Source organism: Neomonachus schauinslandi, chromosome 2 (assembly GCF_002201575.2).
Source record: "Neomonachus schauinslandi chromosome 2, ASM220157v2, whole genome shotgun sequence".
NCBI classification, from domain to species: Eukaryota; Metazoa; Chordata; class Mammalia; order Carnivora; family Phocidae; genus Neomonachus; species Neomonachus schauinslandi.
Genome location: NC_058404.1, coordinates 39,578,676 through 39,604,153, shown reverse-complemented (window position 1 = coordinate 39,604,153; position 25,478 = coordinate 39,578,676). Strand labels below are relative to the sequence as shown.

Below are 25,478 nucleotides of genomic sequence, written 5' to 3'. Positions count from 1 at the left end.
GCCATTTTGGTCAGTGGGGCTGGTTCCTGCACAGCTAGCTGAGAGCCTCAGCCACAACTGGTACAGCCATGCTGGTGGGCAGGCCTGGCTCTTCTCCCTCTCTGGGGCAGGAATTGCTTTGGAGCAGGTGCTGGTACTAGCCAGGACTGCTGACTGGGTGCAGCAGGATAGGAGCCATTTTGAAAGAGTGCCTGCCAGGGTGGGATGGTTGGGTAAGGCAGGTCCACAGGTGAATGCTGGGATGGGGCGAGCATGGCTAACATGGCTAGCAAGGCTAGCAAGGTAGATAGAGAGTATCAGAACTGTCTCCCATGGCCATCCGGCTACCTTGGCCAAAGGAAGGCAGGAAAATGGCGCCTTACCAGCACTTCCTTTTCCAGAGAAAGTGTCTGTAGATCTCTGCCTCTGACACATGCCCTAAAATTAATAAATGTCCTTCACATATAATGCAGGTGCTTTTCAAACTGTTGGTCTCTGCTGGTTCTCAGACCAAGTGATAGTATAAAACATTGGGTTTTTAAGAGCAGGGAATTGGTTTCCTGTAACCCTCCAGCTCTCATGGAGTTCAACTGCTGATTTTCAAAGCTAGACTTTATGAAGGCTTGTGTTTCCAGTGCAGTTCCCCAGGGCTGGGGGTGTCCAGTGTTAGGCTTCATCCCCTCCCTTTTCAGAGTTGACCTTTGTGCCTGTGATAGCCCTCCCACTTGTGGGATGCTGTGCAAGGGGTTTGAATCCTGACCTCATCTCTGCTCCTCTTATGCATCTCAATGTGGACTTCTCTTTATGTCTTTAGCTGTGGAGGAACTGTTTTCCCAGTGGTCAGTTTCAGAGCGAATTATATTATAAGGTAATTGTTGCCTCGATGTGTCTGTGGGAGGTGGTGAGCTCAGGATCCTCCTAGTGTGCCATCTTCCTAAGATCTGGGTTTTTCTATTTTTGCAAAGAATGCTGTTGGGATTTTGACAGGGATTGCATTGAATCTGTAAATAGGTCACTTTGGGTAGTACTGACATCTTAAAATTTTAAGTCTTCCAGTCTGGGAACACAAGATGTCTTTCCATTTTTTTTGTTTCTTCTTTAATTTCCTTCAGCATTGTATTATGATAAATTTCTTTGTCTTAAGCTTTACGAATAGTTGCCATTTGTTGCCATACCAAAAGCCAGTCCAAAGGGTTTCATAAGCAGTTTAACCTATAAACCACAGACTTACACATTTGTAAACTTTGATTCAGACTTTGTTTCTTGACCCAGGGTTTGGGTATCATTTCTTTCTTCATATTAGAGCTTCCTGGCTTCTTTCCAGGGCCACATAACTGGATAATTTTGGTTTCTCATTTCAAAGAATAACGAAGGACCGTAAGTCATAAGTAAATGACGTACTTTGTTTCTGTATTAGAGCCACTGTTTTCCTTGACATCTTACTTCATTTAGACCTACTTAGTGTCATTTTCTCATAGCTGAGATGATCACATTTTTTTAAAGATTCATTTATTTATTTTAGAGAGAGAGAACATGAGTAGGGAGGGAGAGAGAGAGAGAATCTCAAGCAGACTCCCCACTGAGCACAGAGCCCAACACGGGGCTCCATCCCATAACCCTGAGATCATGACCTGAGCCGAAACCAAGAGTCAGACGCTTAACCAACTGAGCCACTCAGGCACCCCTAGATGATCACATTTTGAAGACCATCTAATCTAGCTTTCAGTTCGTCTTAATTATCCCATTATTTTCTACATTTTTGGTTCTGTACTCACAGTTGCTCATCACATTTAACTTCCTGAGCTATAGGCCATGTTCAGCATCTCAGGCTGTTTGTTCATGTTCTCTGGTTATACTTTGACTTTTTTAACATTGTACTAGCAGATTTTACAATCTTATATCTTCTCCTTATGGAAAGAAACCAAAAGAAAGACCTTCCAATTACATGGTTTATATCTATACTCTGAAAAATAGTAACTATCTTTTTCCAATGAGAAGGGAGTGGTTTTCTAGTGTCATAGAGAAATGTTGTTTAGTTAGGTATGTACTGGTACTTCAATGAAATGGTTCATGTGCTGTTCCCTGATAGATTGTTTTCACCAGAGAGTAGCTTTCTTCCAGAGACTGTTTATTCAGTCACAAGAAAGTAATATTTAAAATAAATAATCTACCAAAATTTAAGGTATTTAAATAGAGTTCAAGTAGCTTTATTACATTTATATTTTATTTTATTTTATCTTATTTTATTTATTTAATTTGAGGTGGGGAGAGGAGCAGAGGGAGAGGGAGAAGCAGGCTCTTCTGGGGTTTGATCAGGTGCCCCTGATTTAGAGGTTTTATCACTGTTGAGTATTAGCTCACCCAGAGAATAAAGGCTATTATATAATAGAGTAATGCTGGGATTTTGTGGACTTAAAATATTGCTGTTAAAAATGTTCAAGTTTAGGGGCTCCTGGGTGGCTCAGTTGGTTAAGCGCCTGCCTTTGGCTCAGGTCATGATCCCAGGGTCCTGAGATCGAGTCCCTCATTGGGCTCGCTGCTCAGCAGGGAGCCTACTTCTCTCTCTCCCTCCCCCACTCTGTGCTCTTTCTCTCACTCTCTTGTTTTCTCAAAATCTATTAAAAAAATAAAAAATAAAAATATTTAAGTTTAGAAGAAGCTGTTATAGCCAAATGGAATTAAGCTGTGAATCAGATGGGTATCTTCACCCTCACCCTGCCAACCTAACCAGCACTTCTGATTTCCAATACCCACATGTCTTATCTCATCCTTTATATCAGCCACTAAATTCTTGCCTTTGAGTCTCTGTTTTAATTCTTAATGTTAAGATATTAGTGGTATTTTAGGTTTGGGCTTTTCTATATGCTACAGTTTGATTTTCTGTTTTTTTCTGTACCCCTCCCCTCATAGGTGGAAAGATCTAATTAGAAATGGATAAGTGTTCAAATGCATAATAATATAATTCCATAGTTGCTTATTTTGAAGGAATTTCACAGAAGAAATAAATGTGTTAATTGTTCTTCATATGATTTGTAAGCCTGCAGTTACATCAAATCTACAAGGTACTAGGCCTCTGGATTTCATCATTTGCCAGTTGAACCTGAAATCAGGCCATACTCAGTGATCTTAGAACTCCTCCTAGAGTAACCTGAAATGTTCGGTCCTGGAATTGGAGACAGTTATATACCATCATTTACATTTATGAAGTTACCAGTAGTTCTTGGTTGAAAATCAGACCCATAAAGAAACTGATTCGGAGCATCTGGCTGGTTTAGTCAGTAGAGCATATGATTCTTGATTTTGGGGTCCTGAGTGGGAGCCCCACATTGGATGTAGGGATTACTTAAAAAAACAAAATCTTAGGGCGCCTGGGTGGCTCAGTTGGTTAAGCGACTGCCTTCGGCTCAGGTCATGATCCTGGAGTCCCGGGATCGAGTCCCGCATCGGGCTCCCTGCTCAGCGAGGAGCCTGCTTCTCCCTCTGACCCTCCCCCCTCTCATGTACTCTCTCTCATTCTCACTCTCTCAAATAAATAAATAAATCTTTAAAAAAAAAAAAAAAGAAAAGAAAACTGGTTCATCTGGCAATATTTTATATTCAAAGTTTATTATATTTTATTCAACAGAAATGCACATCAGAACATTCACCCAGAAAACCAAGAGCTAGTAAGGGTGCTTCGGGAGCAGCTTCAAACAGAACAGGTACTGTTGTTATATAAATATGTGCATTTATATAAAGAGTAACATTATTATTGCCCTTGCATATGAAATTGTGATGAAACAATTACTTTTTGGAAACATGGACTGATATCCTGCTTTATTAATTATTCTATAGATTGTATATTTTCAGATTAGGTAAATGACCAGTCTTAACTACTCAGATGTTTTTGTGAGTGTTTTTTTTTAAACTTGCTTTAAAAACAGCCTCTGACCAATCTCTTAGGAAGCAACTGGAATTTCCAAAGGCAGAGAGTAAGCTAACAGAGACAGAGGACCAAGAAGCAGAGACATGGGAGAAAGCCCTGGAGAAGAGAGCTCCTGAAGACAGCTGGGCAGTGTGGTATGGGAGGGAACACTTCTGGGAAAAGGAAGCCCAAAACAGAGTATGGAACCTGACAGAACTTTTGTGGGGGAAGAGAGGTGGAGGGCAGTTCTGATAGAGCTTTGGGGGAAATGAAGAGCCACATTTTCTTAATAGGAATGCTGATCACTGAGTTACCTAAAAATAGTGCTCCAGATACACTGGGCAGGAGGATGGGGCTGGAATACAGCTAACTTCTTTATTTCAACAGGAGGACAGTAAATGTCTGAAGTTGGTAAATTAAGAAATAGCAGTATAAGCATATGACTTTTAATTATGTAGGTAAATATCAGAAAATACAAGTTAAAAAGCTAAACTGGTTGCTATCAGGGTGCAGAGGTGGGACGTAGATTGAGCAGGGTCTGGCCATTTTTCAATAAAAGCCTTTTGATTTGCAAAAAACAAACAAAAAAAAAACAAAAAACCCCCAGCAGTTTTCCTGTTATTTATTTGTGAGGAAATAATCACTGTCTAATTGGCTTTATTGAAATGTAGTGGAAAAACTTTTTTTTTTCCCCAAGACCTACATATTCCCAGAAGACCTACAAAGAGATGACTACAAGGGGTGGCTTTTTTTTTTTTTCCTCTTCTTTTTCTTCAGTGGTCACAGTTAGCAAAACTAGTTAGGCAAAGAAGAAAACTTTTCTTTCTCTTCTGTGTTTTTAACCAGATGGACTGTGTAAGAACCAGAAATGTAATATATTTCATAAAGCCTGGAATAAGTAGGATATTGTACACCTTCATGCCAAAATAGCTAATATCAAAAAATAAAAATTAAAAATTGATTTTCCACTCACCAACCAAAATTTAATCCCAAAGAGTGTTTTACAGTTTCTCCATTCACCAAATATTTATTAAACATCCATATGCTAGACACTGTTCTAGGCATTGAGGATTCAGTTGTGAGCTAAACAAACAAGAATTCTCCTGCCTTCATAAAACTTAAATTCACTGATGCAAAAATAGTTTAAGAATGTTAGTAGTAATCTGTTCCAGAGCTACTGTTATTAATAATTCATGCTGGGATAGTGTTTTATAATTTACAGAATGCTTTCACCTACAGCTATCTTATTTAATCTACAAACATGGTCAGTAAGGCCACAATTATCATTCCCATCTAACATATTAGATCACTAAGATGGTACTTAAATTCACGCTGGCATTACATGAATGGATCTGGCTATACAGAAGTCCCACACTGAGTCGCATCTTCCACATCCCTTTGTACCACTGTACAATTCACCTCCCTCACACCTTCCTCAGTTATGGCATTTAGCTCTAGTTAGAATAAAGCTAGTGACTTAGCCCTTTCTGTGCTGTCCTATATGGTAGCCACTACCCGTATGTAGCTAATTTAATTTTAAATTAAAATTAAATAAAATTTAAAATTCAGTACTTTATAGTTACACTAGTCACCTTTCAAGTACTCAATACCCACAGATAAAAATTTCCATTACTGCATAAAGTTCTGTTGGACAGCACTGGCAAGTGGTTTTTGTTGTTGTTTTGTTTTGTTTTAGTTAATTTCCAAAGAATAATAATGAAGACAAAAGATAGAGAGGGGGACATTAAGAGCTGTATGTTTTTCTTTTTTGCACCATTGAAAATGATATAAAAGACTGTAACATCAACGTGTGGACCATGGCTTATAGAATATTCTAGTATTTTAGGACTGATTTAAGAAATAGGAGGTTTTTAGTTATGTTTATTAATTTAGGGTGACAAAAATCTTTGATTCAGTTTACAATTAATGGTTCATATTTAGCCAATTTTATAAATTTTTTTGTAATTTGATGTTCTTAATGCTGGCTACTTTGTTTATAAGAGGTGTGCTGGGTGCTGTAAAAATAGGTTTTTATACGTATTTTAAGAGATACACAGTACATACTAGTGTTAGGTACCTTTCTAATTCCTGGGTCACCACAATGAATCCTATAGATAAAGTCCTTATCCTCCTATCATACATTCTGGTGGGTCCTTTGATATCTGGATGCTTCTTTAGTGGTGATTCTGTTCCACATTCCTATTATAGTCACAACAGTGATATAACTGAGGAACATTAAATTTATTAATCTGACGATGTGAAAGATTAAGCCCAGGTTACCAGTGTATTAAATTTTCCTTCTTCCGAAATGACCGGTATTCTTCTTTGAAAGTTTAATTCTGGACCCTTGGGAGGTACAGCATACATGCAACACTTGTCAGGAATGTATGAATGAAAAATGTTAAAAATGGTTAAAGCGGGGAGGGAATGGAGGGGACAGGGTAACTGGGTGATGGGCATTAAGGAGGGCACATGATGTAACGAGCACTGGCTGTTATATAAGACTGGTGTTTCACTGACCTCTACCTCTGAAACTAATAATACACTATATGTTAATTAATTTTACTTAAATTTAAAAATGATTAAAAGCTAATACTTGGGGAACAGTTTCACATTTCTTTAGCTTTTGCATTAGCTCAGCCTTGAGTTTCTCAGAATAACTTACTTATTCTAACATAGTGGAAGAGAAACTCCGAAGTTAATGTAGGTTTTTGTCTTTATGTCATGTTCAGGAAGGAAGGTAGAGACCATGCAGCTTAAATAAAACAATAATATAGCCTCATAACTTTATCAAACTTAGAAAACTTTAAATCTACTGCACATCTAAAATTTGATGAGGATTATGCACTCTGGACTGTGTCCTTAAGTATAATTGTATTCCTCGAGATAATTTTGTATAACTGTGCATACGTATTTTCTCATCAGGATGCCCCTGCTGCTGCTCGACAGCAGTTCTACACTGACATGTACTGTCCAATCTGTTTACATCAAGCCGCCTTCCCTGTTGAAACAAACTGTGGGCATCTTTTTTGTGGTAAGCAAACAATGCTCTATTTGGGGAAAGTGACTAGGCTGGATTCCTAATGTCACATTTTGTATTACGTGAGTGGGGTAGATTGCTTCTGATATCCCGCTCTACTTGTTAGCCACTTTGATTTAGTGACTGTGAGCTCCAAGATTAAAAAACACTAGTTGTTCAACTTCTTAATAAACAGAAATGTGTTTCTTTGAATGGTAATTCAAGTATATGAATACCATGAGGAATTCACTGAATCCCTCATTGTTTATCACCTTTTGGTAGTTTCATTTTATTATTCATTCTTCCCAAGGCTGGAAGGTTCTCTTAAGAACCCTGCCCAAGACCTTCCCTTTAGCCCTCTTACCTCCATTGTACCCTGCATCAGCACAAAAGTTGTTAGCCTGTTTTTTGTCGTGACCTCAGAGGGTGGTAAGAGAGAATGATGAACCTAGATCATATAGTAGGACAAGAAGAGAATATACATTGCACACTTGCCTAGTATCAGTAAGGGGTGTTTTCTACCTCTGGGTGTTTTTCCTGACCCTCCAGAAAGATTTCATAAAGAATGAGATATCGTATAGTCACTGCTCATTACGGTCCTATGAGATTGGGGACAGTCAGTTACTGCATGCCTACTATGTGCTGGACACTTAACATCCTTCATCTCCTTGAATCCCACATATGAGGAAACTGAAGCTGAGTTAAGAAATTCTACAAAGGGTTACCCAGCTGCTAAAAGAAAGAGCCAGATTTTAAATGTAGCTTCAAACCCTGTGGTCAGTTCTGCTATGTGATTAGTAGCTTCTACGACTACTCTCTACTTAACATTTATCCATTCACTAGACCTGTTGTTTTATTTATAGTATTTCTTTCTGTTTCAGTGGCTGTATTCAAGATAGGTTTCTAATTGCTCCCAAAATGTACCCATTTTCCATTTTAAGACAATTTAAAACGTAGCATACAATGATCCTTTAAGTTTCTTTTCCCCCTTTGTATCTGTTGTTTGAGTTTGTATAGAATTACTAGGGATATAAATAATTTGAAATCCATATCATGCAATGCAGGGTTTTCTATACCTATGCTCCTTTAGTAAGTATTGACCAATCCCATTATTGCATCATCCATTAATTTCATCCTCTTCCCTAAGGTTTTTCCCTAAGTTAGCTAACAAGTTATAAACCACTCATTTCAGTGTCCATCTTTATCTGTTGGGAATGCTAATGAGCAGCAAAATCATGAAATACCGGATAGAGAGAATTAAATGGCCATCAGAGAAAGCAGTACTTTTCCGCCTCTCAAACCTCTGGTAGATATACCTTTTTTCTTTCTTTTTTTTTTTTTTTTTTTAAGATTTTATTTATTTGACGGAGAGAGCAAGAGAGCACAAGCAGGGGGAACAGTAGAAGGAGAGGGAGAAGCAGGCTCCCTGCCAAGTAGGGAGCCCAATGCGGGGCTTGATCTGGGGCTCAATCCCAGGACCCTGGGACCATGACCAGAGCCGAGCTGAAGGCAGATGTTCAACCATCTGAGCCACCTGGGCGCCCTGGTAGATATTCCTAATCAATTGGACATTCTTTCCGAGTCTAGATATGGCTTCAACCATCCTTTAACATAGTACTTCAGGCAGGTGTTAAGAATCAATGAGGTTTGGCAGGCTAGGTGAACTCCATTTCCCAACCCCGGCTTAGGTAATTCACTGAGTGGATAGCCCAGTCAATTGAAAGATGGCTGTATTGTGTTCTTGGTTTCTGGGTCTGAGGTAATTGGGTAGATTGCTTCTGATAGCCTGCCGTACTTGTTAGATACTTTTATTTACTGTCTCTAGGTTCAAAGATTTAAAAAACCAGTCATTCAACTTCTCCATAAACAGAAATGTGTTTCTCTGAATAGTAGTTCAAGTATATATATCAAGAGCACCTTAGCTTAGTTCTATATATGGAACTAAGTTCTGTTCCTTTATAGTGAGCTAAGAATAATAGTAGCAACTGACTTCATCTTACTTGCATTTGTAACCCCTATTGTTTTATTTAATTCTTCAGCAGTCTTATGAAGTGTTACCCCATTTTACAAATAGACTCAGAGAGATTATGACCTGCCACTTTTTGAGGTCTATAAACTTTTTCCTTTAAGCTGTTTTGCTGCTCATGAACAAATCCGTCCAGTACAAAAGTTGATTCAATTATTAAACTGGATTATAAACTTTATTAGGTCAGACAGCCTGTAATCTTTGTATTCTTTGGTTCCTTGTTCATGGTACTTAATTATTATTATACCACTGTAACTTGGCTTTCTAAATTCTTTAAAAAAATAGAAGTGATGTTTTTGTAACATATATACCAAATTTGGAGCAGAAAATTTATACTGTGATTTGTTGGTTGTCATATTTGCAATGATGTTTATTTTACATAAGTGCAATATTTCTATTAAGTCTCAGCATTGAAGCAGTTAATGCATGCTTGCTTTGGATTGTATAAAAATGTCTGTATCTTAACTAATAGTTTAAATAAAAATATTTTCAATGGCTGGGAATTGTTACTAGATTTGAATTTGCCTAAGGGATGAAATAAAAAATATTTTAAAATAAGATGATACTATAAAAATATTTCACATATTTGAAACTTTCTGAGGATTCATGGGTTTTAAAATTTAAAACATCAGTATTAATGTTTTTTTTTCCTCATTAGGTACCTGCATTATTGCATACTGGAGATATGGTTCATGGCTTGGGGCAATCAGTTGTCCAATCTGTAGACAAACGGTAATGTTTGTATCCAGAAAGCATCATTTATGCTAGTTCATTTTGTAAATTTTTATCATTTCTATATCTACTTTTGAATTGTTTTGATTTTTTTTTAAGTTTTTATTTAAATTTCAGTTAGTTAACATATAGTGTAATATAAGTTTCTGGTGTACAATATAGTGAATCAGCACTTGCATACAATATCTGGCGGTTATCTCAACAAGCACGCTCCTTAATCCCCCATCACCTATTTCACCCCCCCCCAACCCACTTCCCCTCTGGTAACCATCAGTTTGTTCTCTACAGTTAAGAGTCTGTTTCTTTCTTTGCCTCTCTTTCTCTTTTTTTCCCTTTTCTTGTTTTGTTTCTTAAATTCCACATATGAGTGAGATCCTAGGGTATTTGTCTTTCTCTGACTGACTTATTTTGCTCAGCATAATATTCTAGGTCCATCCATGTCATTGCAAATGGCAAGATTTCATTCTTTTTTATGGCTCAGTAATATTCCATTATATACACATACCGCATCTTCTTTTTCCATTCATCAGTCAATGGACACTGGAGCTGTTCCATAATTTGGCTATTGTAAATAATGCTGCTAAACATTGGGGTGCATGAATCCCTTTGCATTAGTATTTTTGTATTCTTTGGATAAACACCTACTAGTGCAATTGCTGGATCTTAGGGAAGTTCTGTTTATCCAAAGCTTCTATAATGTTACTCCATTATTTTTTTTAACGTCTTAAAGACAGCAAAAAAGGGAAATTCCCTTCTAAATCCTTCAGTTATATTTAAAAATGGTAAAAATTCTAGTAAGTCTTTGTTGTAATACTAGCAAAGGAATAACTGAACTAGCTAATCAGGCTTAACCAAATATTTCCCCTACATATACTTCTTTTGAAATAAAAAAATGTTTTTCCCTTTCAATTTACTTTTAATCTGCCCTTCTCCAGTGAGGGTCTAGATGGCTTTATATGATGAATAATAATTTTTTTAATGTCTCTTTTGGAGGCATATCCATATTACATGATCCAGAGCAGATCAGACTATTTTAGTTAGTATAGAAGCTACTTCAGGAGGGAGATGATAAGTTTTTATAAACATTTACTGAAGACTGAAACATCACAGATTTTCTCAATTTCTTGGACAAACTGGAAAAACAAAATACTGAAAAATTTGAGAAAATGAAGTTCTTAGTTTTTTAATTAGTAAATATAGTAAAATAGAACATTCTGTCCGTTGTATACAGTTTTTTCATAATTTCCTGTATACTTATTTTGTTTTTCATTTAAATAAAAATACCTACCTTTCTAATAATGAGTTATGAAATGTAAAAAGACAGCATCTCTTTAGGAAGTCTTCCAGTGTGCAAAGTGAAGTCTAGAAAGGATAGAGAGCTTTCAAGTAAAGATATCAAATTGAACACATATATTTACTTTAGCTACTCTTTGCAACCCCATTAAAAGAACAGGACATTTTGTAAAGGCAAAAACCCACAGAGATCAAAAAATGAAACAAAATGGTAGAAGAGGCAACAATTTTTCTAAAATTCTTTGTAAACTATAACAGACCTACAGAAAAACACACAAAACATAGAAGTACTGCTCATTGAATTATCACAAAGCAACACTTAGATAATCACCAGTCGGATGAAGAAATAGGAACTGGCCAGCAGCCCCCAGAAGCCTCCTCAGGACCAAATCTCCACCCCCTCCTTCCTCTCCTAGAGGCTACTCCATAAATGACTTTTATGATAAGCATTTCTTTGATTTTCTGTATTACCTTAGCATGCACCTCTAAGATTATTGTCTAGTTTTGTGTGATTTTTGGACTTTATATGAATAAAACCATATAGCATGTATTGTTAAACACACACACACACACATTCTTTCAACTTTTGTTCTGGCTATCCACTTACCTGCATCACTGCCTCATTTTTTGGTGTAGAGAGGGAGGTTCAGGGATTTATCTTCTTTCCCCCTTGCTTCTACATTCCCAAATTCTGCCTCTTTTACATTTGACTTTGTATTACATGGCAGGAGGAAAATCGTTTTGGGGGGGTGTTCTGTTGTTGTTGTTGTTTGTACTGCCTCTCTGGCTGATTTGATTATGTGAAACAAGTCAGTCAACGGTGAAGTTTACTTGCCAGTACGACCTCTCATAATCTTTAGCTATCTTCCGGCAACACTGAGACCAGGCCATGGGTCTCACAGTAAAGAATTACTAGTTCACACCTGTCCCCTCTTCTTGGCTCCATCCATGGCTTTTCAATGGGGTATGTATGTATTAGCAGGTGATCTCCTTTTGACCACCCATAAATTGCTAGAATCTAGAAAGGTAGAGATAAAATTGTTTTTATATAATAGCTTTTGTTTCCCTAACTAGAGAATAATTCCTCCTGGAAGTAGGACAGGTGGCCGCTCCCTGTTCCCCACCCTGTGTCACTGACTGTAGTGCACAGATTGCTGCTTCTGACTGTAACATGCTCACCACTTCTCTTCCTGAATGCATATGCTCACATACCAGTGGCCCGAGCTGCACTTCAAGGGCCAGCTTATGTTTCCACTTTCTGGGCACCCGAGGCAGAAGTCCTTATTCTCAAGTGTCATAATAACCCCCACCACCAGCGCCTTATAACAGATCTGCCTCCCCTTCTATCTTGGGTGTTGTGGTCAGCAGGGGGCAGGGCTACGTCTTCAGTTTTGGGGTCTTTGTAGCACTTAGCACAGTGCCTGGCCTACAGTAAGTGCTCACTTATTAGTCATTGAAAGGTGCACTTTTATTAGCAACTTTGTGAAGAGAGGCTGTACCTGCTTCCCTACCACCTACTGCTCTTCATCACTCCTTTGTTTGGCTGTTTGGAAAGCATCTGCATAGTGGGAAGTCCAGGTTTTACAGCTGAGCTGAGGAAGGATAAAAACAGCTAGATGATTTAAACCTAAATGTGTCACTGCTCCTTCCCATTTTTATCTCCTTGTACAGTGACTATTTCTATAGGCATTGATATATTTTAAAATGTACTTATTTTTCAAGATACTGTCATCTTCAGATGACCTCAGTATGGGTCCTGGGACATTTGTGTATCCTTATCTCTACCATGGAGGAAACCAGGTTAAAAGTATTACATTATATATCAGTATCAAGAATTACCTTTTTTGATGATAGTAGGGATGGGTGCTTGAGAGTGGGTCCCTGCAATAACTTAATCTCTGTATTATGTTTGGTAGCATTCAAAGATACTTCAAATACCAGTGAGGTTGAAGAATAATGATTTTAATCACAAAAGAAATCCCTAATATTTCGCTCTCACAATGATAAACATATATTTTTATGTCACTTCACTCCTGAGTATTTTCTCATCATTCTTATATCTTCAAATATTTGTTAGCCCAAACAGAGAACTACTGACTATCCCTGGCGTGACCTGGAAAATATTAGAACCAGTGTTTGGTTGAGGTACCCATTTGATTTTATGGGAATTCAAATTACATTTTGCATTGGATTTTATTACAAGGCAATGATAACTTACTTTTCTCCCCACGTTGCCTTTATTAAAAGAAATGAGTGAAAAAAAACCAAAATGAGTGAAATATAAATTTAGAAGCTTTTTTCATTCTACTGAATAATAACACAAAATGAAAAAAAATGCTGCAGAAAGGTATAACAATTTTTTCTTTTTGTAATATACAGGTGACTTTACTGCTAACAGTATTTGGTGAAAATGACCAGTCTCAGGATGTTGTATCATTGCGCCAAGATATTAATGATTATAACCGGAGATTCTCAGGGCAGCCCAGATCTGTAAGTATTGTTATAGCAGGTGCAAAGTTAGAGTATAATGATACTTCTCTTTGGTAAGGTGAGATTAACCAACAAGTATTCTTTGACTATAAAAAGTCTCATTGTTTATGTGTGTTGGGTAAAGTTTTAAACTTCATCCTTGTTGGGGCGCCTGGGTGGCTTAGTTGGTTAGGCGACTGCGTTCGGCTCAGGTCATGATCCTGGAGTCCGGGATCGAGTCCCGCATCGGGTTCCTTGCTCAGCGGGGAGTCTGCTTCTCCCTCTGACCCTCTCCGCTCTCATGTACTCTCTTTCTCTCTCTCTCTCATTCTCGCTCTCAAATAAATAAATAAATCTTTAAATAAAATAAAATAAACTTCATCCTTGTTGTCAATCACTGAGTTACAGCTTTCCCAAGGACTACAGTTTTCTATCTAAAAAAAAAAAAAAGGCATTATAAATCTTTATGAAAGAGATTCCAGAAAAAAAAAAAAAGAAAAATTGGAGGGAAATGTGAAATTATTGACTCCCGTGCAAATCTTAGTATATGTGCTGCTGAAGCAAGCACGGCTCCTGTGCAAATCTAAAATAGGGATTATCCAATGAGAAACTTATAACTGAGAACTTCTGGAGAGTTTTACAATTGTGTCTTCCACTTTTTTATTTACCCTGACCTCCTCTTTGAAGTAACTCTAGGTGTTGGGGAGGTTTTTTTGTTATGTCATTTTAGTTACTCAAAAGCATTTGATTTTTAAAGAACACATTAATTTAATAGTTGACCTCCTCCCCTCAAAAAAAGGCATGTGATAGATTAAAAACTGTCACATTTTACTGGCTCATTCCAGTTTTTTTCAAAATCTAACAAAAGAATTCTAGAAGTGTGTGCATGACTAAGTATGTACTTCAGAAATCAATATTGTAAATACAAATTTATATGGAAAGCCTAGACCTCTCCTCTGAGCTCTAGAGCATATGTCTAAGTGCTTGGCTTACATTTCCACTTGGATGCTCCATAGTCATCTCAAACATGGTATGTACAATATTGAATTGCTTCCCTCCTCAACTCCGTGTATTCTTTTCTGTCTTACTCAGCTGTTTTGATTTCTTCCTTTCCCTCATTCCCCTCATCTGATATATAAATAAGTTGTATCATTTCTTTTCTCCTTTTGGGAGATCCTGTCATTTTTAGCTCATAAAAATGTCCTGTGTCTGTAGCCATCATACTAGCCTAAGCCATCATCATCTCTTGCTTAGGATAATAACTGCAAATGGCCTCTTCACTGTGACTTTTTTCTCTGCATAGCAGCCCAAGTAATATTTTGAAAACATAAGTAAGACCGTGATATTCTTGTATTTTAAAACTTCCAATGTTTGGAATAATGTTCCAACTCCTTCCTGTGTTTACAAGGCCCTACATGACCTGGTGCCTCCCTCCCAAGCCTCACCCAAAATGCTTCACCTCCACCAGCCGCTTTTCAGCTCTCAAAATACACTCCAAGTCTTCCCATCTTAATGCCTTCACACATGACCCCTCGATTAGGAATGCTTGTCTCTCTGCTCTTCTCATGGCTGACTTCTCATCCTTTAGGTCGTTCTTAAGTAGACCTTCCTAAGAGAGGCTTTCCCTGATCAACTAAGGTATTCTCTATCACTGTCCTCTGCACCATTCCTTTGTAGATTTGTCACAAACCATACTCAAATCTTGTTCATTATCTTTCTCTCAGTAGACTAAAAGCTTCGTGAGGGCAAGAACTATATTTATATATCCACTGCTATATTCTCATCACCAATTTCAGTGCCTGGGATACAGTAAGCCTTTGATATTTGTTGAATAAATTAATGAGTTATGGTTAAGAATTGATACTACTACTCTCAGCCAAGAATATAAGCTATTAAAATGCTTCAGTATTAAACACTTGTGTACTCTTGTGCTTCCTTGCATCTATTTCTTACACCGTGATGTCATGTACATTTAAGGGCATACAGTTTCAGCTTTTGTGGATAACGGGTAAATCTTCTAGATGTTTAAACAAAAAGAAAGTTAATCCAATCACTGTTGTCCTTCACAGTTATTTGGGGGCCTCTTCTGCTATTTTTCATCCAGCAATTTTTTTTTTTTTTTTTACATATCCTCCAGTGTCATCTGTAGGATGATTCTTTGAAAATCAACATGTTCCAAATTCAAGACCTACCACTGAACTTAAGGAAAAAAAAATCATTTTAAGATATTCATTCCTGTTTTTAGGTGTGAAGCATATCGTTGCTCAATTTTTGGTAGGTGTCAGATATTTGACGAGTCCGGTATGTGATGAAATTACAGTGTAATAGAGACATTTAGCTCTTACTGTAATATTCTGCCTCATCCAAAGTTGGAGTAAGATTGTGATTAATATACAAACATTTCTTAGTAACCCATTTCATACTTCTTATCTACTTATTATAAATCTTGTATAAGTGATATGAGAAGTGAACAAACAGCTCTGATAAAGGACAGAAAAGTATTCAAAAGATACACTAGCTGGTCCCTAGAATATTTAAAACAACTTACCATAGACTTGTGAAAGTTGTGCTGCTGTTTTGCTTTAAATGTTAGTTTCTCCAGTAGAGAATAGAAAATTAACATAGGAACTGATTCTAAAAAGACCATTTTGGTTTTTTGTGATCAGTTTTCCAAAAAGGATTTACAGGACTATCTGGTGGAGTTTATAAAACTCTTTCCTTATCACTTGCTCAGTTCTTCCCATTTTTGTCTCCACTTCCCTCTCTACTTATTTGGCACTCGTGAAACAAACAAAATACATACTTGGACATATTGTAATTACACAGATTGTTAATTAGAGCTGAACTGTGCCCAGTGGAATAACCACAGGAAGTGACTTTCTTCCTCTGGTCAGTTTCTCTGTATCTACCAGCCCCTGACAAATGAGATCTTGAAAGAAGTTATGTTGAGAAGTCATGGTAGTTCATTACTACACAGGACCATATAGTCCAAACAGACTACACAAAACAAATGCAAAGTTTGCAGGCAGAGGATAAACTAACTTGCTCAAGGTTATACAAATAGATATTAGTACTCTTTTGTTAACAGCTTTATTTAGATGTATTTTACACATCATAAAGGGCAACCTGTTTATATAATTCAATGGTCTATAGTGTATTCAGAGTAAATATAATCTAGGTATTGTCATAATCCAATTTTAGAATATTTTCATCATCCCAAAAGCTTTGGCATCCCTTCTCATTCACCCCAGTCCTTGGTAACTACTAATTTACTTTCTGCCTCTATAGATTGGGCTAATCTGGATATTCATCATTTCATTGAAATGAGATCATATAATATATGGCCTTTTGTCTCTGGCTTATTTCACTTAGCATAGTGTTTTCAAGGTTCATCCATGTTGTGAAATATATCATAACTTCATTGCTTTTTATGGCCAAGTGATATATATCACATTTTGTTTATCCATTCGTCAGTTGATGAGCATTTGAATTGTTTACACTTTTTGGCTATTATGAATAATGCTTCCATTCATATTTGTGTACCAGTTTTTGTGTGGAGTCATATTTTCATTCCTGTTGGGTATATGCCTCATTGTGGAATTGCTGGATATTATGGTAACCCTGTTTAACATTTAGAAGAACTGCCAAACTGTTTCCAAAGAGGCTGTTCATTCCCACCAATAATGTGTGAAGGTTCCAATTTCTCTGAATGCCTCAATTTTCAAAAATTTAATTGTTTTCGGCTGTGAAAATTATGCTCACTATGTAAAAACCTAGTAATTGATGTTTTTGTACATATTCAGAAACATAATCATTTTCATAAGGTAGGGTCTGGCATTCCAAAAATCTTTTGGCAATTAGTAATTCACTTAAACTCCAGCTAAGCCAAATAAACATCCTAGGAAGGAGTCCATTTCGTTTCATTGCTATTCTTAGATTATCAAAGTCATCCAAGTTAATGTGTCTTTAATGTATACTACTTCTATATTGTCTGGCAATGTATAAAGGTCTTTTGTATACAGTATCTTTTAGTTCTTAATAGTCCTTGTGACACAAACTTGGTTAGTTGTTGCTCGATCTCAATTTGGTTAAACAACTTTACCCAAGGTTACCTGACTACTAAGAGATTGACTTTGAGTTTAAACCCAGACCCAGCTCAAGCCTCAAGCTCTAATCCTATATACACTAAGTGCTTCATTTGGTTTATTTTACTAATTCAAATTAGAGAGAACTTGAGTTTTGCCTCACTATATCCTGTATTTTAAGTTTGTTGACATTTTAGTTGCTTTTCAGTTATCTGCAGTAAGATCTATTTTAGAAGAACCTAGTTATCAAAGATCTGTTTTTAAATAAAATGCTTAACTAGAAAATATGTGAAATTCCTTAATTCATGTTTACTGAGTTTGCACATTGTAAGAAAATTATATTGATACCTGACATACTAGATGACAAATCATATCTTGTTCTTCCCCCACCAGATTATGGAAAGAATTATGGATCTACCCACTTTACTGAGGCATGCATTCAGGGAAATGTTTTCAGTCGGGGGCCTTTTCTGGATGTTCCGCATCAGGATAATACTTTGTTTAATGGGAGCTTTTTTCTATCTTATATCACCTCTAGATTTTGTACCTGAAGCCCTGTTTGGAATTCTAGGCTTTCTAGATGATTTCTTTGTCATCTTTTTGTTGCTCATCTACATCTCTATTATGTATCGAGAAGTGATAACACAGAGACTAAACAGGTGAAAAAATGGGAGTTTACTAAAAATATTTCAGCTAATGTGTGAAACCAGACAGAAGGGCCCGTGGCAGTATACAGTATTTGAATATTATTGTACAAGCTTAAAACCATGTATGACAAACATTTGATTTCATTTGGCAAATGCCTACCAAGATATGACTGGAATTTTTACATTACAGGTTCTAATGTTAAGGATAGAATTATAATAATTTACAATTAAATCTTGATTGTGTTGTCTATAAAGTCTCTGGAAAAAAACATAGAATTATATAAAAAGGGATGATTTTATATCTTTTTCTTTTTCCAAAAATTATTAATTGGATGTATAGTAAGATATTGTTTTACAGTTTATCCAATTTATCCTTCTTAGTGTGTACCTATATGATAATATATTGCTATGAGATGCATCTAATTATTTTTGTTACAGTAAAATGTACAATTTTGGGGGAAAGTCAATGTGTCTTTTAGTGCTAGCTATGTTTTATGCACTTGTAGCAGTTATACTTTTCTATCCTGATATAATTCTTTGCTATCAGCTAAAAGTAAAAGAAGGAACTTGAAGTTTATAATTTGATTTCATGTTCTGGTTTATAAAACACTTCTTAATCAATAGAAGAATTAACAAGGTACAAAACATTTATCTGCAGTCAGCACACATGATTTTCTCAGTTGTGACATTTAAAGAAGAGTCTGGTCCTTTTATAGGAATAATATATAAAAGTAACTTGGAAAAGGAAATTTTTTTCAGGAATTTCTGTGATACTGTAAACACATAGTAGTTTGATGAATTTCTGAGGAAAGTAGATTTTCATGGCAATGAGCATCAAAACCCTTGGGAGGGGTATAGGAACACTATTTAAATTTGATGAGAAATTACTGGTGAGCTATACCAACAGAATGGACGACAAATTTTGTTTTCTCTTGTGAGAAAACTTTTGTAATACTGTCCCTAGATGGCAGCATATAGCCCACATTCCTCCGGTCTAATACAAAATGAGCAAATGTTGTCTGAGGCAGTTCAATAAGAAAGTTATCTTGCTATTTTTGATGGCTACAGCATAAGTACCTAATGCTCTCATCTGCAGTTTTCTGTTTTAGAAGAATCAAAACCACAAGTGTTATGAACTAACTCCCTCAGCTGGTACTGCTCATCTGTGAACTGGACAGCAGGGCAATCGATGCCAAGGGGTCAGTGTTGGCTCTGTCATACTATCCATTCATGTATTAGTGAACCTTGTTAGGTATTGATAGGGAGAGAAAACCCAAATCTATCACGTTCTCTAAAGTTCATCAGATTAGTCATCAATTAATGAGATGCTGAATGAAATATCAATAACTTTTCTAATTTGGGTGTAGGACAAAGCTGTTGCTTGTCATAGAGAAAACAATAATGCTTAAATATAGCACATTATAATTAAAGCATTTCTCACCTACTTGACCTTTTATCCTTAGGACAGTTATGTGAGGAAGGCAGGGCACTGCCTTCCTTTTCATAGATGAAATCCATATGTTACACGTCAAAGTTTGGTCTGAAGCCATGCACAAATAAGTGACTAAACAGGTATTAGACTCTTAGTAAACTCCTTAGTATGGGTTCAAATAGATGTGAAGGTTATTATGAAGAGGGGAAGCAGGAGAGAAACTGGAATCCTTGGGGGAAGTCTCAAAACACACTGGAGTAGCATCACTTAGGTGATTCTAAGAGGTCTAGAAAGATTACGTATCAAGATTTCATGAATCCTAATTCTACACTTCTAAATCAAATGTCCAATATGGTGGCATGATTCATAGAAAACATTTCAGCTGCAGTCACCAAGTTAAAAAGCTAATGAGTTGGGACTTTGCTATGCCACCATTTACCAGACTAGAAACGTATTTTTCGCCAATTACAAATTTGGTGTGGGGCTACAGCAATGTCATTTTTTTGAAAGGATTTAATTTTCTCTGCATGTATTCTGCTTCACGTGTCGCTTTTCTAGTTACAGTTTTACTGTAATATTTGGAATTCCTTCTAAGATTTTCCCAGTAGAGATGTATTGTACCAACTTCTGTAACATACAAAAACACTATATAATAATGTGAAGTCTTATTAAACTGAAAAGGGAACATGTGGACATCTCAGAATTTTAGGCCTGCTTATTATGTCATCTTTACTGATCATTGATAATAAACGTGAAAGGGATCTGAGAAAGTATTTAAAGCAAGTAGAATCGATCAGTGTTTTAAGCATAGTAATGCTTCTATGATTCAGTTAGATAGTATAAATCAAAGGAACAATTTGGATTTTTGTAAACTGCAATATGTAACTTTCACAAAAACAGATGGTCCAACCCCAGGAGCAGAAGATAACTTTGGGCAGCTCTTGTGGGGAACAAGATGGTGGAAACAATTATTCTCACTGTCCACTAGAACAGTGGTTTCAGCTTACAATTCTCAGCATTTGAGAGCAACAAGGGATGAAAGGACTTTGTCAGTCCCTGTGGCTGTGTGGATACAAACTTCAAAGGGCTGTTTCAGTGGACTGGTGGTTTGGTCCAAACTTTGTGACTTAGGTTGTCAAGCAGTTATTCTTTTGAATAAAAACAACATATCTAAAATTTAAAATTTCTGTTATATTCCTGTTTAATATTCTTTGCTTTAAAATTCAGAACTCCTGGGCGCCTGGGTGGCTCAGTTGGTTAAGCGACTGCCTTCAGCTCAGGTCATGATCCTGGAGTCCCGGGATCGAGTCCCACATCGGGCTCCCTGCTCAGCAGGGGGTCTGCTTCTCCCTCTGACCCTCTTCCCGCTCGTGCTCTGTCTCTCATTCTCTCTCTCTCAAATAAATAAAATCTTTAAAAAATAAAATAAAATAAAATAAAATTCAGAACTCCTGAAATAGTGTTCAGTATAATTGTTGCGATGACTTTCTTTTTCACTAATGGACATTCAGGGTCTCATCACATTTCTAATTAATTATGCTTAGATTTTTTTTAACTGAAAAAGTAGAAATGTTTTTGTTTTTGAGGAAAATTATTTAATCTGGGCAATCTATTCTGATAATAAATGTGGAACTGAAATTAGAATTTAACCTTGTACCCTGATTCCCCACCCCTATTTCTTTTGAATATATATTTGATAACTGAAATGTTACCCTTTTTTCTAACTTATTTTTAAAACATTTTAATTCCAGTATAATCAATATACAGTATTACATTATTTCAGGTATACAATATAGCGATTCAACAATTCTATACATTACTCAGTGCTCATCATGATAGGTGTGCTCTTCATCCTTTTCACATATTTCATCCATCCCCCTACCCATCTCCTCACCCATCACCAGTTCTCTCTATTTAAGAGTCTGGTTTTTTCTCTCGTTTTTTTTCTCCGTTTGTTTTGTTTCTTAAATTCTGTACATGAATGAAATCATATGGCATTTTTCTTTCTCTCTTAATTTCACTTAATGTTATACCTTCTGGATCTATCCATGTTTTTGCAAATGGCAAGATTTCATTCTTTATGGCTGAGTAATACTCCATTATACATATACACCACATATATACACATCTTCTTTATCCATTCATCTATCAATGGGCACTTGCGTTGCTTCCATATCTTAGCTATTATAAAGCTGCAGTAAACATAGGGGTGCCTGTATCTTTTCAAATTAGTATTTTCATTTCCTTTGGGTAAATACCCGGTAGTGGAATTAGTGGGTCATATGGTAATTCTGTTCTTAATTTTTTGAGGAAACTCCATACTGTGGCTGCACCAGTTTGCATTTCCACCAGCAGTGCAAGAGGGTTCGTTTTTCTCTACCTCCTCACCAACACTTGTTTCTTGGGCTTTTGATTTTAGCCATTCTGACAGGTGTGAGGTGGTAATATCTCATTATAGTTTTGATGTGCATTTTCCTGATGAGTGATTTTGAGCATCTTTTCAGTCTGTTGGCCATCTGGATGTCTTCTGTGGATAAATGCCTGTTCATGTCTTCTGCCCATTTTGTAATTGGATTATTTGCTTTTTTGGTGTTGAGTTATAGAAGTTCTCTATATATCTTTGATACTCCTTATTGGATATGTCATTTGCAAATATCTTCTCCTATTCAGTAGGTTATCTTTTTGTTTTGTTGTTTCCTTTGCTGTGTAGAAGCTTTTTATTTTGATGCAGTCCCAATAGTTTTTTTTTTCTTTTTTTCTTTTATTTCCCTTGCCCTAGGAGACCTATTTAGACAAATGTTGCTATAGCTGCTGTCAGAGATTATCGCCTGCCTACTCTCTCCAAGGATTTTTATGGTTTTAGTTTCATGTTTAGGTCTTTAATCATTTTTAATTTGTTTTTGTGTATGGTGACAGAAAGTAGTCTAGTTTCATTTGTTTGCACATAGCTGTCTAGTTTTCCCAACACTGTTTGTTGAACAGACTTTTTCCCATTGCATATTCTTGCCTCCTTTGTTGAAGATTAATTGACCATATAATTGTGGGTTTATTTCTTGGCTCTCTATTCCATTGATCTGTGTGTCTATTTTTATGCTAGTTATCATACTGTTTGATTACTATAGCTTTGTAATATAACTTGAAGTCTGGGATTGTGATACCTCCAGTTTTGTTTTTCGAGATTGCTTTGGCTATTCAGGGTCTTGTGTGGTTCCATCCAAATTTTAAGATTATTTGTTCTAGTTCTGCGCAAAATGCTGTTGGTATTTTCATAGGGATTGCATTGAATCTGTAGATTGCTTTGGGCAGTATAGACATTTTAACAGTATTTGCTCTTCTAATGCATGAGCATGGAATGTCTTTCCATTTGTGTTGTCTTCAGTTTGTTTCATCAGTGTTTTATAGTTTTCAAAGTACAGGTTTTTCACCTCCTTGGTTAAATTTATTCCTAGGCATTTCATTCTTTGATGCAATTATAAATGGATTTGTTTTCTTAATTTCTCTTTCTGCTCCTTCATTGTTAGTGCACAGAAATGCTATGGATTTCTGTATGTTGATTTTGTATCCTACAACCTTATTGAATTCATTTATCAGTTGTAGTAGTATTTTGGTGGAGTCTTTTAAGTTTTCTACATGTAATACTATGTCATCTGCAAAGAGTGGAAGTTTTACTTTTTCCTTACTGATCTGGATGCCTTTTATTTTTTTCTGGTCTGATTGCTGTGGATAGGACTTCCAGTACTATGTTGAATAAAAATGAGAGTGGACATCCTTGTCTTGTTCCAGACTGTAGGGGGAAAGCTCTCAGCTTTTCAGCACTGAGTATGATGTTAGCTATGGGTTTTTCATATATGGCCTTTATTATGTTGAGATGTGTTCCCTCAAGCCCACTTTGTTGAGGGTTTTTATCATGAATGGATGTTGTACTTTGTCAAATGCTTTTTCTGCATCTATCGAAATGATCATATGGTTTTTATTCTCTCTTGTGATGTTGAAATGTTCTTTTCTGAATCTGTGCCCTTATATTTGCACCAACACCTTCCCTCACTCCTCTTTGAAACACTAAATGTACTAATGTACTCCAGGCTCTTTTTTCCTAAACAGCAACACATAAACCTGGGAATGGGTTAGAAGAGGAAAGGGCACTCAAGTTTTTATCGCCCTAAGACTTGAGTTTCCCAGGACCAGGCCAGTGGGCTGTAAGAGCTGTTGACAGAAGGTGATACTATTATAGAAATAAAGACAAACACTGAGCTTTTGTTCTCTCTCAGAACCAGACCATCTTCATGGCATCAGTATTTGTTTTAAGCATTGATATACTGCCTACCAGCAAATTTGAGGTGTTATCAGTCACTGTCCTCTTCATCCATATGCATCCTCTGATTTGTTCCATGTCCCAGAAGGGAGCACAAGAGGAGTAAACACCCAGTTGGAAACACTGAACATGTCTGGACACTGTCCTTATTCTCTCTTTCAGACTAGTGGTATTTAGCTGTAGGCCTTTTGAGGAGAATATAACATGTGACATAGGAGAGGGCTAAAGGCTAATGATGTTTTAAACTGGCATCTAACAGTTTGGATTTTGTTTAAAAACAAATTCTTGAGAAAGTATTTAAAAATACCTGTCCTTCATGGGGCGCCTGGGTGGCTCAATCAATTAAGTGACTGACTCTTGGTTTCGGCTCAGGTCATGATCTCAGGGTCGTGAGACTGAGCCCCATTGTCAAGGTCTGTGCTGGGTGAGGAGCCTGCTTAAGATTCTTTCTCTAAGATTCTCTGCTCTTTCTCTAAAGTAATAAAGTAAATAAATCTTTAAAAAAAAAACCCAAGAAAATAATACCTGACATTCAGATTAAAACACTAATCCTTCTAATCAGTCTTAGAGAAAACCTTTAATTTATATCTACATGAAAATTAATCTTTGTTTCACTAATCCTAGAAAATTAAAACTGGAAGGGACCTTAGGAAACCAATGAAAGCTATAGATAGCTCCCCAGAAAAATACATATATACACATGTATGTATAATTTTCTTTCATTTTCAGAGGATTCAAAGACCTGGCCATTCATGGATTCCAAATTAAGAATTCTCCATTTAGTCCCATAGCTTTACTCTACAGATAAGGATAATGAGGGCCAGAGAGAATGAATGCTAGGGTATTTTTAATAAAAGTTGTTTATAGAAAAAAGGAAGCATAGTTGGATAGAAATTAAAATCTGAACTATTAGATATTTGTGAGTTTAAAACATCGTTAGTCCTTAGCCCTCTCCTACATCAAAACAAGTGGCTTGTTTTTTTCCAGTTTATCCAACAAGAAGACAAAGTTTACCCTTCTTGAACAATTATAACAAAACCTATCCTTTTAATGTCAACGGTTACATTTTCTTTTTTTCCTTAAAAACTGTATTAATCTATTTCCTTAAGAAGTCTGTTAGTAAGTGAATTAGTAAGACTTTGAAAAACATCAGACTTCCAACCAGCCTTCCTCAGTTTACCCCTATTTATTCTCATTCCCTTAAATGGTCATATAAAGCTAAGGCATATATTCATTTTTGACATTTATGTAAGGGACCAAATGAAGAGATCAAATGAGTATATAAACATCTCTCCCATTCTCTAAAAGAAAGGAAATTTTGCATATTTTGTGTAGCCCTTGTTTGCTTTATAAACTTTTATTATAGTAGAATAAACACCAGGGATTTAAAAAATTTTTTTTTATTTAAATTCAGTTTAATTAACATATAGTATATTATTAGTTTCTGATATAGATTTTAGTGATTCATCAGTTGCATATAACACCCAATGCTCATTACATCAAGTGCTCTCTCCTTAATGCCCATCACCCAATTACCCCATCCCTCCACCCACCTCCCCTCCAGCAACCCTCAGTTTACA

The 25,478-nt window shown here is 36.4% G+C and overlaps 1 protein-coding gene across 2 annotated transcripts in view; it reads left to right on the top strand.

The window, feature by feature from the left end:
• RNF170 (ring finger protein 170) overlaps positions 1-20,747 on the top strand; it is a 45,537-nt gene extending 24,790 nt beyond the window's left edge. For both annotated transcript variants that reach the window (XM_021681550.1, XM_021681549.1), the window contains exons 3-7: positions 3,605-3,680; positions 6,809-6,917; positions 9,587-9,660; positions 13,333-13,443; positions 17,901-20,747. In XM_021681550.1, the coding sequence (XP_021537225.1) occupies positions 3,605-3,680; positions 6,809-6,917; positions 9,587-9,660; positions 13,333-13,443; positions 17,901-18,170 (640 nt within the window). In that variant the 3' untranslated portion in view covers positions 18,171-20,747. The remainder of the gene's footprint in view (positions 1-3,604; positions 3,681-6,808; positions 6,918-9,586; positions 9,661-13,332; positions 13,444-17,900) is intronic.
• The last annotated feature ends 4,731 nt before the right edge of the window (positions 20,748-25,478 follow it).